Source organism: Rhinoderma darwinii, chromosome 2 (assembly GCF_050947455.1).
Source record: "Rhinoderma darwinii isolate aRhiDar2 chromosome 2, aRhiDar2.hap1, whole genome shotgun sequence".
Taxonomy (NCBI): domain Eukaryota; kingdom Metazoa; phylum Chordata; class Amphibia; order Anura; family Rhinodermatidae; genus Rhinoderma; species Rhinoderma darwinii.
Window position 1 is genome coordinate 201518023 of NC_134688.1, and position 15085 is coordinate 201533107.

General features: G+C 37.9%; 1 protein-coding gene across 7 annotated transcripts in view; it reads right to left on the bottom strand.

The window, feature by feature from the left end:
* The window catches only part of DMD (dystrophin), a 2416993-nt gene that overhangs the window by 914052 nt on the left and 1487856 nt on the right, over nucleotides 1–15085 (bottom strand). For all 7 annotated transcript variants that reach the window (XM_075852742.1, XM_075852740.1, XM_075852736.1 and 4 more), the window contains 2 exons: nucleotides 12637–12784; nucleotides 11111–11260 (listed from right to left, as the gene is read on the bottom strand). In XM_075852742.1, coding sequence (XP_075708857.1) covers nucleotides 11111–11260; nucleotides 12637–12784 — 298 coding nt within the window. The remainder of the gene's footprint in view (nucleotides 1–11110; nucleotides 11261–12636; nucleotides 12785–15085) is intronic.

Consider the following 15085-nt stretch of genomic DNA (forward strand, 5'->3'; position numbering starts at 1 on the left):
CAATTGAAGTGTAGACTTTCAGGTTTAATTCAAGGGGTTGAACAAAAATATCCTGTGAAACTGCAACCATTTTTCTAAACAGCCTCCTCATTTCAGGGGCTCAAAATTAATTGGACAAATTAACATTACTATGAATAAAATGGTTTTTTTTTTTAATACTTTGTAGAGAATCATTTGCAGGCAATTACTGCCTGAAGTCTGGAACCCATGGACATCACCAAACGCTGGGTTTCCTCCTTTGTAATGCTTTGCCAGGCCTTTACTGCAGCTGTCTTCAGTTGCTGTTTGTTTGTGGGTCTTTCTGCCTTAAGTTTTGTCTTAAAGAGGCTCTGTCACCAGATTTTGCAACCCCTATCTGCTATTGCAGCAGATAGGCGCTGCAATGTAGATTACAGTAACGTTTTTATTTTTAAAAAACGAGCATTTTTGGCCAAGTTATGACCATTTTTGTAGTTATGCAAATGAGGCTTGCAAAAGTCCAAGTGGGTGTGTTTAAAAGTAAAAGTGAGCGTGTATTATGTGCGTACATCGGGGCGTTTTTACTACTTTTACTAGCTGGGCGTTCTGACGAGAAGTATCATCCACTTCTCTTCAGAACGCCCAGCTTCTGACAGTGCAGACACAGCCGTGTTCTCGAGAGATCACGCTGTGTCGTCACTCACCAGCAGTTCTTCCCATCTGGCCTTGGAACACATAAAAGGGCATCTGAAAAAAAGTCCTTCTTAAAATGCCAGAGATATATGCAGGGGCGTCGCTAGCACTGGGCCTTTGGGGCCCAAGCCCCCATATCTTTGGCCAGATGCCATGGAGTACCGGGCGACTGCCACATTCAGTGGTGCAGCTATAGGGGTTGCAGCGGTCGCAAATTACAACCCGGCCCTGATGCCAAGGGGGGCCGTGGCACCCCACACCGCATCTAGAAAAAGTTACTATAGTAACTGGGGCCGATGTAATAAAATACATGGGCCCCTGTTACTATAGTAATGATACTATACTTACCCTCCTTCTTGCCGAGCACAGTGGCAGTTCTGGCGTCTACTCGCGTCATGATGTCACGACCCTGTGTGCCATGCATGGCATCACGGTGCGAGATGGTGTCAGGACATCCGCTGCACCCGGAGCTGAAGAGGATGTTAAGTGTAACTTTACTGTCTGCTGGGGTCCTGCATCTAAGCCTACTTTGTAGTAGGCTTGGATACAGGGTCTAACAGAAAGTATCACACATGGACCCTGTATCTAAGCCAATCTCATGGTAGGCTTAGATACATGGCCATTTATGATCCTGTCTGCTGAGCCCTGTATCTAAGCCTACCACATGTAGGCTTAGATACATGGCCCATGTGTGATCCTGTCTGATGGACCTTGTATCTAAGCCTACCACATAGCAGGCTTAAATACAGGGCCCCAGCAGACAGTAATCTTATACAGAATAAGAGTGTGGTAGGCTTGTGGTAGGCTTAGATACATGGTCTAATAGACAGTATCATATATGGGCCCCATATCTAAGCCTACCAAATGTGTTACTAATGGTGTTTTTTGTGTGTTTATGTTTCTTTACAGTTTTGGATGATGGACTACATCGGATTCGAGGACTACTTCATTGACGGCTTTTTTATTTTCAATAAAATTGTTAATGAGGGTTGCGTGTTTTTTTTTATTTCAATAAAATATTTTTTTCTGTCTTTATATTTTCTTTTCAGTTATATTACTACCACTTAGTAATGACTGCAGGCTGATTAACAGCGTCCATTAATAAGGCGTGGCTTAATGTTAGGCGGTGGAAGGGATAACACTAACCCCCATTATTACACTGGTACCCACCACAACCAGGGGTATCGGGAAGAGCCGAGTATAATCCAGTACCTAACCATCTGTAGTGATGGCTGGGTACTCGGGCAGCCACAAGCTGGTATTATTAGGCTGGGAAAGCCCAAAACAGTAGCCCTTCCCACCCTGGTAATGCTAGCCTGCTGCTGCTGCTGTATTGTATCTGGCTGGTTATGAAAAATGGGGGGGGCCTACGTTGTTTTTTTTAAAATAAATAATTCTTAAAAACTACGTGGTGTCCCCCCTCATTTTTCATAACCAACCAGATACAACACAGAAGCAGCAGGCTAGCATTACCAGGGTGGGAAGGGCCACTGTTTTTCTGCTTTCCAAGCCTGGGCTGCCATAGTGCCTGTCCATCACTACAGATGGTCGGGTACTGGATCGTGCCCGGGTTTCCCCCCGGCAACGCTGGTGGCGGTGGGTACCAGGGTAATAATGGGGGTTAGTATTAGGATTTTACCAGCTAACATTAAGCCGGGCCTTAGTAATGGACGCTGTCAATCAGCAAGCAGCCATTACTAAGGAGGTAGTAATAAAGTTTAAAAAAAATACAAGGACATAGATTTTTTTTTAAATTTAAATAAAAAAACACCACACAACCCTCGTTGACCATTTCATTGAGAATAAAAACTGCTGTCATTGAAGTAGTCCTCAAATCCAAAGTAGTCCAACATCCAAACCTGTAAAAATACACAATAACATAAAAAAAATAGTAAAACATAAAAAAGCAAAGCAATTTTTATACTTACCTTTTCTGTGTCCAGCACTGGAGCCACAATGTCAGCAAGCTGGGCCTAATATCTAAGCCAATCATGTGTGATAAAGTCTGCTGTGCCACTGTATCTAATTATATCCATAGCTATAGGGTCAGAGTGCTACAGATATGATATATATATATATATATATATATATATATATATTTTTTTTTTATATATGTATGTATATATATATATATATATATATACACATACTCACACACACACTTTTTTTGGGGGGTGGACATATGTTAGTGCAAGGATACTTACTTCTGGGACCCTATATCTAAGCCTATCATGTGTGATACTGTCTGCTGGGGGCATGTATCTAAGCCTATCATGTATGATACTGTCTGCTGAGACAATGTATCCAACTCTATCCAGCGGTGTAGCTATAGGAGCCTTAGTCTTAAAGATATGCTATTGGGGCTTCTGCCCCTGATCTTTTAAGACCCTAGCAATGCAACTGGATATATGGAATTAATGTTGTGTTAAACATAATTACACTGTTTTGACAACAAATAAAACACTATAGTTTACAATTTTAATTTTCCTTCTATTTTTACCTTCAGAGTAGGCAATCACTGTCTCTATTGGTCCAGGCAATCAAATTAAATCAATTTAAGAAACTGAGATACTTAGTCTTTCTAGATTTGACCAACAAAAACTCTAAGGCTATGTTCACACAGAGTTTTTTTGCAGGCAGAATTTCTGCCTCAAAATTTCGTTTGGAAGTTTGAGGCAGATTTTCCTCTCCCTGCACGCCGATTTTCGCAGCGTTTTTCGCCCGCGGCCATTGAGCGCCACGGGCATAAAACACAGCGAAATACGCTTTCTCTGCCTCCCATTGAAGTCAATGAGAGGTCAGAGGCTTAAACGCCCGAAGATAGGGCATGTCGCTTCTTTTTCCCGCGAGGCGGTTTTCAAGACACCTCCGCCTCCCATTGAAATCAATGGGAGGCATTTTTCGGGCCGTTTTTGACGAGTTTTTTTATTGCGGTTTCCGCGTCAAAAAACTCGTCCAAAAACTCAGTGTGAACATAGCCTAATAGTATAATAGAAAAGTGTAAGGTAATGACAGTGGAAAACTGCAGTGGAAAACCAATAAAAAAAATATGTTAATGAACAAATCTCATCCGCACGCTGCGTATATGATGAGCAGAATAAAATGCTCAGAAATTGACCTGCGGTGCGGATTTTTAACTGCGGCATGTTATTTGTATTTGTGTAATCGCTGCTTTTTTGTTGCACGTTTTCCCATTGAAATCAATGGGGAGGTAAAACCTGCAACAAATAGCAGATGTTGCGATTTTTGCGGAGAGAAAAGCTTACCCAGAATTCTTTGTTTCTTCATCCAGGCCGGCTTCCAGGGATGACGTTTGATCCCATGTGACCGCTGCAGCCAATCACAGGCTGCAGCGGTCACCCCAGGAGGGTGGCCTGCAGGACGGCAGAGGGACGCGTCGCCGTGGCTATGTAAGTATGAAACATTTTTTAATTTTACATGAAGTTTTCCACAGCGGACATTTCAGCTGAAAAATGGCACCATAATTTGGTGTGTTTTTTTCAGCCGGAATTCTCTGCAGCACACAGGGCGGATACGCTGTGTATCCTCCCTTAAAGTGAAGCAAAATAACATGTAACTAGTTTACCCACACAACTGTCCATTGAATGTTCATAATCAGCCTTATCAACTCTTTTGAAAGTGTGACAAAAAGAATAGTATATTGGGGTTAACTGCATTGCCACTTGAATTTTTACATTCTGAGATTGAAATTTCCAATTTTATTTTTTGTAGAAATAAAGCAAATCAATGCCAGATCAAGATACAATTCAGGTCAGGGAAATACAGAATGTTCATTGTCATTTAAAAAGAATAGTAGTGGATCCCATAATAGAGTTGAAAAGAAAAGGAAACATTTTTGGAATACTTTCCCTTCTCTCTCATCTGGGCTGGGGTCTGTTCTCAATTTTGATAAATAATGACAGTCAGGTAGACAGATCTCCCAAATTCTAATTAAATTTGAAACTTTTATGGTCATTTTACTAATTGTTCTGTATGCAACTTTAAGAATCTGCATAATTTAGAAATCCTCAGGTCATCTTGCTACTTATATTTTCATAAGTTTTACTCTTTACTAAAAAACATAAAGAAATATATAATCACGGTAACTGATATCTTGGCACAACTGTATCTGTAGCTGGTAAAATAAATAAACCTATTACAGGTGATAGCACTGATGGCAGAGGATACATTAAAATCTGTGTGTATGTGATGCCTCCATATAACACTTATCATAACTTTTATGATGCATGAAGTCGATGTCTAGAAGGCTAAGGGGGATAAATGAAGAGAATGCTTGTTCTGGCACCCAGCTTACTTTCTGATAATCTAGCTCATCCTTCTTGGCTGACACTAGACCAAGAATAACATTAAAGAGTAATAAACCCTTTCCAGCAAACCTCTTATTCCATGGTTCACTGCCCCCAGGTCTAATCTATCAATCCATTTACAGCAGATAAAAGGTAAGAAAGCCATTATAAGTCGGCTATGTGCCTTTGCAGGTGGTATATGACATAAACGGAATTAATCATTAAAGCAAGTTTGTGCCACATTGTAAGCTTACCATTGAAATACCAGGTAGACAACCAAACATGCACCTATAACAGCCATTGTTATTAAAATTTCCACTATCACACATGTCCTATTTTAGAACAGTACCATAATTTGTCTGTAACCTTATTCGGTTTCTCAAATAATATAATCAATAAAGTGATTAACTTGATTGATTAACGTGATTAAAGTGATTGACTAAGGGTCCTTTTACACGGGTCAATTACCGGGCAAACGAGCGTTCACAGAATGCTCGTTCCCGGTAATTGGCCTGTGTAAACAGGGCAACGATCAGCTGATAAACGAGAAAACGCCCGTTCATCGGCTGATTGTATCGTTTTAAATGCCCAAAATATTATCGTTGTTGGCAAAGAGGGAGACGAGCTGCAGACATGATAGAAATGTATGGAACGAGCACTCATCCCCATACTAGCACCTTGTGAAACGATCACCGCTCAATGTCCTGTCGGGCCGTATAAAAGTTCCCTAAGTAACACATTCTGAATAGTGCTTTATTGCAAATTATTCTCTGAGTTTTACAGCTCTGCCCAAATAATTTATATGGAGATGAGCTGCAATACCATGATGTTGACTTTAACATTATTTTCTGCCACAGATTTGTTCTAATCTTCCAGCGGATTTCACACATTGTTATGCAAAAGGTGAAATTTGCAGTAAGATCTGCCTCGGATTCCGCTGCCAAATCCACATGTAACACAGGCAGATTTTGCAGCAGATTTCAGCTTCATGGGAACATGGCCTTATTCTGTGCAGTGCGCCTGACAAATCTTATTATAGCTTTATTTTTACTCTGATTGTCTTTTTTTTTTGTACCACACAGATACTCATTATAATGTTACCAGATCAGTCAACAGCAGCTTGTTAATTCTCTCCAGGTAGTGACAAGAGTAAGAAAATGAAAAAGCTGAAAAATAAGTAAACCCACCATAAATAGTAGCGTTTAGATTTGGTGACTAAATAGACAATGTTTCTAAAAGATTGAGCCTGTCTTATGAAGGAGAGGTAATGAATGCATTTATTGAATGTGTCAATGGCTTGTCAAGCTAACGGACAGCTATAACACGGTGAAATAATAAAAGTTTATATTTCGAGCTTTTTTTTATAACTGTACAATTCAGCTCTTTCGTCTAACTTTTGTTGTAATTGCTGTAGGCCACCAATGTCTTAGACTGAAAGTCTGCCCGTAGCAGGAGGTATCTCTAAGTATGTCACTTCCAAGGTCAAGAGGCATCCCCTCATCACAATCAAATGAAACTGGCACAATTCTGTCATCTGCCTTACAAAAACTTGTCTTTTACAATTTACAGCTTCACGGTTTCACATTGGAAATTAAAATACCTTTTGTACTGGCAAATATCATTTTAGGAAGAATAATTAGTTTTAATTAGAGGCCATTAAATGGTTTACAGCAGCTGCGAGTAACCGCCCCCCTTTGATGAAATAACGGAAGCCATGCTGTCGGGGGTAATCAGCCTGCAGCTGTGAACCCAATGAAAAGAAGACTTTTTTCATCAACATAACACATTTTTTATTTGCTTGTATTTTTAAACTTATTTCAAGTAGATCACTTTTGGCTGACTCATTGGCATAAAACGGTAATGTATTTATGTATTCTACCTCACATCTTCAGTTTAGAGGATACATGATGTACTGTAAATTGCTACAGAAAACTGGCTTTCTTCCTGTACAGTTCTCCGAGAGGTTTTCAGGTCAAACAAGGAAACAGCAATGCTCAAGTTTAATCAGTTTAATTTGAGCAAGAAGCAATTTACTGTACTACAAACTGAAGTTAAATGTAAAGTACATCACTTCTTAATCATTTATAAAGGATTTTACCATATGGTCAAATACAATAAAATTAAAGCCTTTCTATATGTTGGTATTGTCAACTTCTTTTTAATATAAGAAGAAAACTAATATACTTAAAAGGACAAAATGGTTTCCATTAATTGACAAAAGATTTACGTAGGATTAGTGGCTTTTCATTCAAGGGTCCACTAGACTTTCTACCAAGCCTGTATCAATGTTGGTGGAGGCCAATTACCGAATATGGATGGAGGCCCCTCTTCTTTTTCCTAGGGATGGAGCTCTCCCCATTTTTTGTAAGAAAGGAACTATAAATATAATATAAATGTTCTTTATGATTGTATCTCCAATAGCTACTCTTTGTGTCACCATAATGGTGGTACATTTTACATCTTATTTCTCGTACACAGTGGTATATGGTATCACAGACCTGTAGAAAACGGCAAAATGTTTCAGAAGCATTGTTTTGTAAGTTAATAGTTTGAATTAAAGGGGTATTCCCAAAATCATAAATTATCAACTATTCTCAGGATATGTGATAAACTGCTGATCACTGGGGTTCCCACCATTTGGACCCCCACCGATCGTGAGGATGGGGGGGTCCACGAATCCCCAGGTCCTCCTCACTGCTCAACCGCAGTGAAGAGGACATTGTATGGAGCGGCGGTTGAGCATGCGAACTGCAGCTCCATTCAAAGTCTATGGGAATGACGGAAACAGTGGAGTAATGCTCTCGGCTGTTTCCGTCATTCTCATAGACAGTGAATGGAGTGTCGGGCGCATATTCAACCACCGGTCCGCTCAAGCTCCTCTGCACTGCGGGGAGTGCAGTGAGGAAAATCTGGGGTTATGGGACCCCCATTCTCAGGATCGATGGGTTCCCAGCAATGGGACCCCCAGTGATCAGAAAATTATAACCTATTTATGATTCTGGGAATACCCTTTTAATAACATTTAGTTATTTTAATGCCTTTTCAATGAACTATTTTGTACATCTCCTCAGGCATCTTTGCGGTGGGGAACCCAGGGGTATGGGTTGACATAAAGTTTGTGCAGCATGTTCAGCTGCACAGGTGCCCAGTAGGGGAGGGGGCTCACATTGGCCTCAGTAGGTTTTAAAACAAGTATCCTGCTTCTCTCATCCCCTTACACTTTGCATGGCTCTCAAATAAATACACAGACACAGTCAGCCAATTGAGAGCCTTTATGATTGTCTAACCTGCTCTCTGACTGACATCTGATGATGCAGGATTTGTGTCCTTGTCTGAACAGTCTACAGCCACAGATGGAGGAGAAAGAGAAAAGAGTCCTGCATCCTTCAGTACAGGGAGTTATCCCCTTTACAGAGCGTTAACCCATTTACTACACTACCCTAGACCGGCAAGGATGTTACCATTAAAAGGGATTTAAAAAAAAGTAATAGTTTCCTGGTAAATTGCTCTTCGCTCCGGCGTTGCAGCTTCAGCTATCCCTGCCAGTCTGTCAACCTTCATTCCCGTTTCATCTATGTGACCCCTGAAGCCAATCAACGGTGATGCTTACAAGAACAGCTTGTCTTTGCTAAGGCCAGTGAGTGGCTGCAGCAGTCACATCGATGGAACAGGACGTCCTCACTTCCTGTAAAAATAAACAGACCAGCGTCAGGGAGAACCAGAGCGGTGGTGCTGGAGCGGCAGGTGATTTACTAGGTGAGTATTATTTATTTTGTTATTTTAGCAGATCTCCTGTCTGCAGCCTGTCTTATAAATGTCCCAGAAGACCCCTTTAAGCTCTCCAATGCCAAACGACCACCAGGAATGTTATCTATAGCTACTAAAATAATTTAAGATAAGCCATTTTCTAAAGGCTTTTTCCACAGAGAGAATTTTTTATTTCTTGCTTTTATAGTCAATATTCATTTCAAATATGAGATGTAAATTGAGAATATGTTGGCATGCTGTTTTTGAACAGGAGCCATCAGTGGTCTGTGTCTGCCCCTGACCAGCGCAATTGCTCCATTTGCCCTATTTATAACTTGACCCTGCTTTATTCTAAATTATTTAACCACTGTATGCAATCCCTGTTATTTTTATATGTTTTGGATGACCATTTTATATTTGGGTTTATTAATAGTGAAATTTATTATGTATCAAAATCTTTGCTTATACTCTACATTATCAAACTCAGAGTTGCTATTTAAAGGCATGTACACCTTTAAACTTTAAGAAAACTTCTGACATGTACTTGGTTGAACTTGATGGACATGTGTCTTTTTTCAACCGTATTAACTATGTCATAGTGACAGGTCAGAAGTTTTGATCGGTGAGAGTCTGAGCACTGAGACCCCCGCGATCGCTCAATCAAAGTGGCAGAAGCACTCGGGTGAACACTGAGCTGCTTGGTTTCTGATCGGCTTTTCTGGGAAGCCGGATCAGTTGGTGAACGGACTCAATAGAAAGTCTATTGGCCCGTACACCAGCTGCTGGGCTTTCCAAGAAAAGCCAATCAGAAACAAAGCGGCTCAGCGCTCACCCGAGCACTTCTGCCTCTTTGGTTTAGCAATCTGTGGGGGTCTCAGTACTCTGAACCACACTGATCAAAACTTCTGACATGTCACTTTGACATGTCAGAAATTTTCTGAAAGTTTATTTACCCTTTAATAAAAATGTCTATCAGTGTGTTTGGTGCAACTTTCTAAATACTTTTTATTAAAAATTATTTTTACTTTTTGAAATACAGATGCTTTGTATCCTTTATACAGAGCAGCTGTATCTAGGTCTGAAACCTGAATATAAATTTTTAATTTAAAAAAATTCAAGGGTGTGTATAGCCTTTAAGTTTTTGGTCAGGTAGAGGTTATACACCCCCTTACGTCATGTCAAACATACAGTATTGTACTTTACATTAACATGACATAACTTTTACTATTACAACAAAAGGTAGCATATTGAGTACTTAGCTCCTTCCAAATCTGATATTTCTGAAATAATTTTCAATTCATGCTGGTACATACTATTTGAGTAAATAGCTACTGCCTTAACTAGATTGTTCTATCACAACCAAATATACTATTGTCTTAATACTGCATTAGTTATAGAGTGATGACCTATAGTTTAATATAGATCATCATTTTTAACTTTATGGTAATAAAGAATGTAAGTTGGGTAATTTTCCTTACTGTAAATACTCTGAACAAGTTTACTATAAAGATCTATTGATGATTATATTAAGTTATGTTCAAAGAGTATTTCTGTAATTACATAATCTTCAAAGATGATTGAAGATAATAAACATTGGTTAAAGCTGATTGCAGCCCAAGGCATTAAAAGCAAACAAGCCAATTATAATTTCATTGAACATTTCTTCTATATTTGTAGATGTCAAAGCTTCCTTTTTCTATTATTTAGCTGGGGAAAATAAAGTTGTTACCCTAAGTCTTTTCTAGAGTTTAAGAAGTAATTACAGAGCAATCATTAGTCAAGTAGATAAACCTTAGAAGCTGACATTAGTGAATTGTCCTTGTAGACAGGAAGCCATTCTGATTAATTTTTTAAGAGGTGAAAAAATAAGACTGTTACTTTAACAGTAATTGAATTGCCTATAGGAAGTAAAAAACTGTTTACCAGAAATAACCTGCAAGATATAGCCGTACAACTTTAGAAAATGTCCATCAGCTCAGCAAACTCAAGTCATGATTAATAAGGAGCTAACACATGGATTTTTCTGTAAAGAGCCATTTCTGCTCATAATTTAGTAGAGTAGGGAAGCAAAGGTACCATTGGTACTAACAATTGTGCGCATTGGAGTTTCCATTATATTACGATGCTTTAAATTGAAGGCCCATGTTTCCCTGATTATAGGTGTACTCCTGTCTAACAAGAAATACTATCATATATACTGTGAAACTAAACCACAATCTGAATGCATCAGCCTGACAAGAAGCACTCTATTCTCAAAAAGTAAAAATCATGTTTTAATAAAAATTATTTAGAAAATTGCACAAAACACATTTAAAAAAAAATAAAAAAATTTCAAAGGTGTACGTAGCCTTTAAGTGTATATGATAAATCACATTTATTTGATATATTTTGGCATCTAAACTTACCTTTATCCAACGCTGATTAGCCTCCTTGAGGCCAACCTCGATTTTTCGCTTTTCTTCTGGAGCTATTGTAGTACTTTCTATTGCCGTTCCTCCAATTTCATTTAATTGCTTCAAGACTTCCTTTCGTGGTAGAAGTTCTTCTACCTTGACCTGAAAAATAAAACTTAGTAAATGTACTCTTTGTGTGCTATGTACATACTGTATGTATACCAGTGTGTATCGAGAAATTGGGTCTTTTTAGAAGCTAAACATGCTGATACATCACGAGCTGCACTAAGAAAATATCAAATTATTTAATTTTCATTTAAAAAAAAGATTAGAGTGAGATACAGAATGTGCATTATAACAGTTCTGGGCAGGGCTGTTAGATATTTATTTAAAGAATCATGTGTATAGTAGGAAATGCAAAAACATTTTTTATAAAGAAGTTTAATGTCGCCTTTATTTTCAGCACTGGGGAGGACTTTGTGTCACATTTGTACCTAAGAATAAACTTACTGATCTCCACATGTCTGTGGACAAGTTCATACTTCACACACAATCATCAGCTCACAAAACACATTTTAAATATTCTCTTCACTGTATGATAGAAAAACCCTTGCCTTTTTAAGGGTATGTTCACACGCAGTGTTTTCAGGCGTATTTCGGGGCATAAACGCCTCGAGATACGCCTGGAAAACACTACTGAAACGCCAACAAACAGCTTTCTATCGAAATCAATGGAAAAATTGTGTTTTGTTCAGACGGGGCATTTTTTTACGCCTCTGTTTTAAGAAACAGCGCGTAAAAAAAGGAGCATGTTACTTCTTGAGCCGTTTTTGGAGCTGTTTTTCATAGTGTCAATTGAAAAACAGCTCCAAAAACGGCTCAAAAACTTTTTTCTTCAAAAACGGCTAAAAATCACAGGCTGTTTTCCCTTAAAAACAGCTCCCGCAATTTTCAGCCGTTTTTACTTGTGCGTGTGAACATACCCTAAGACTGAATTTTACTTAATTCAATGGTTTAAGGGATAAAGTAGAAACATTACTTTTTATATTGTGGTAGATTTGATTAATTTTCTTTAACATAATAGTAGAGGTCTATAAACAAAGCAGCCACAGTTAGCTGTAATAACATGGTCGTGTGTTTCTCCTCTCCCCACCTATGTGACATATACTCCAATCATACCACGTAGTAAGTCATTTAAAAATAGCCAGACCGGCATATAGATCAAGCCTGACTCAGCATGACTTTTATTTTACCTTGTTCGAAGAATCAAGACTCAAGAGCTATGTAATAATAGCAGCAATTCATGCAGGACACATTCAGGCTCCAAGTGTGCCCATGTTACTTTGTGCGATGAATGAGGTTTGGTTTGCTTACAATACAATATTTTATGTATGTATATTTGAGTAGTAGTAGTAGTGCAAACATACTGCCCTTTAACTAAATGAATAAATGCACATATGTGTATAATAGTCACATAAAACACTGACAATAGGCTATGCAATACATATTCTTAAAACCTTTCAAATAAATCACAATACCTTTACTTTCTCGAGCAGTTCATTTAGCTGAAGCTCATTCCCTTGTTCTGCCGGTGTTTTAGAAATTTCTTCTGCATCTTCTAACCAAGTTCGAAATTTATTTAAGTCTTCTTGTAGTCCATATAACTTTCTCTTTTCCTCTTCAAGCCTATACAAACAAGCATAATTTATTATTGAGATACATTTACCATATACTGTATAGCAACGTGTGTGCCAATTGGTATAAGATGAAACGAATTATAAACATATTACAATGGCTCTCAGAGAAAAAGCTTAAAAATGTCAATTTTGACAGGAAGGGTGCTGCTCATCCCACCCCCAAAGTTATACTTACTTTGTCCCCGATATTCTATCCATGGTGGTCTGTCTTCATAAGGGTAGACCCTGTACAGAAAATAACTCTCTATGTATGCAGGTTCCTGGGCCGTTTATGACAACCGCTACTCAGGACCCGAACAGACGGTGGAATGAAGACCCCCATGGAATGGCAAGAACCAGGTAAGTATAACTTTAAGGATTGGATAAACGTTTAAAGCATAATTTTCACTTGGGCTTAAAGCTTATTATAAACTATATTTTCTTTTTCTATGTAGAATTTATTAAACTTTTTTATTAAGCTTAGTTTTATATGAAATTTTACTAGTCTATTTATCCTAATTAAAATAACAGATGCCATATTTTACTGGCTGTCTAATGCCCAATAACAAAGTAAGAACAAACTAACAAAAAAAAACAACATTATATTAATTTAACTAGGATCTGACTGAGGTACCTTAGGCTACCAGAGAAAATAATTATTGGCCCACGACCTTTCTATAAAGAACAAGGGCATGTTTCCTTTTAATTGTATTGTACACTGTACAAAGCCCATATCAGCATTAAGGATTTATAGGTTATTTGTGTAATAATCCCTTGATACTATTGAGTTAAATTATAAATTCGGAGCCTAGGCCCATCAGAGGATCCCCTGGTGGGCCAGTCTAACCCTGCATTTATCTGCTGCCATACATATAAGTGGGTTTATAGTCTTCATAAAGAATGTACTATGATGCACATTAAAATTTGGGTGGGTCTTCAGTGTAGGAGGCAAAATGTCCATGGTGTTGTACATGGCTTAAACATCAGATATATAAATTGTATAAACTTCTTCCTCAATACTCTTATATAGATGGTATCTCAGAAAACAACGTCTTAGATGTCAAGAGCAACTGCAATTTTTTTTTTCTTGTATCCTTTTGCACTGGGGTCCAATGCCGTTTAAAGCTTTTGAATTATGGATGCATTTCTGAATAGAATTTGTAACTGGTGTGACCTAGTATAAGCAGTAGTTTTTGAGAAATTGTAAATGCTTGGAATGTTTATATCTCTAATTGTAAATGGTACATAAACAATTTGCAGACCTTCAAATCTTCACCAATTGCTCTAATTTGTGCTGTAATAGAACTTTGAATTAACCCTGACATCCATGATGGGATCAATACTTTGGGTAGATAGATAACATATAATAATTTGAAATCTGCAATTTGAGTTATTATATATGGATGTTTCGTTTCAGAAAGTATATGAGGTTTTTCTCCTTTAACCCCTTCGGGACGAAACCATTTTTTGATTTTTGATTTTCCTTTTTCACTCCAAGAGCCATAATTTTTTTATTTTTCATCAATAGAGTGGTGTGAAGGCTTATTTTTTGTGGAAGGAGTTGTAGTTTCTTTTGGTACTATTTATAGTTCCATATAATGTACTGGGGAACTGAAAAAAAATTATTTGCGGGCTGAAGTTGGAAAAAACGGTGATTCCTCAATTGTTTTTTGGATTTAGTTTTTACGGCTTTCACCGTGCGGTAAAACGACAGCTTATCTTTATTCTTTTATTGACCAACTTTTTGTTAAAAAAAAAAAATGTTTTGCGTCGCCACATTCTGAGAGCCATAACTTTTTATTTTCTCACCGATTGAGCGGTCTGAGGGCTTATTGTTTGCAGGATGAGCTGTAGTTTTTATCGGTACAATTTTTTGATCATTATATTTTAATGTTTCAGAAGTTTTTGTTCTTAAAATTTCATAAAAATAAATAATATAAATATGTGCCATTATTATTTACTGCAGGGCATCAATTCAAACTTTTCATGTAAGGTTAAGTATTATAATCTGGACTGACTGGTCGAAATAGAGAGTTATTGAAGGGATTTATAGGGGGGAAACTCGTAAAGACTAGTGCAAGAGAAAAGTGAAGCAGTTGCCGGTCGCTTCTTTTATTTTCCAAAGGGCCCATGAGAAATTAGAGCTCAAATATAATTGGCTGCAGTCACTAATAGCGCTAATTTTCCCTATTAACAAATATCCATAGTCTCGGAAAAACGATCTGAGCATTTATGATAACAATATTTTTTTGTTGCTTTAACTCTCATGCTGCTTAAGCTTTTGTTGGAATTTTCAGGTTTTCATAAAGTA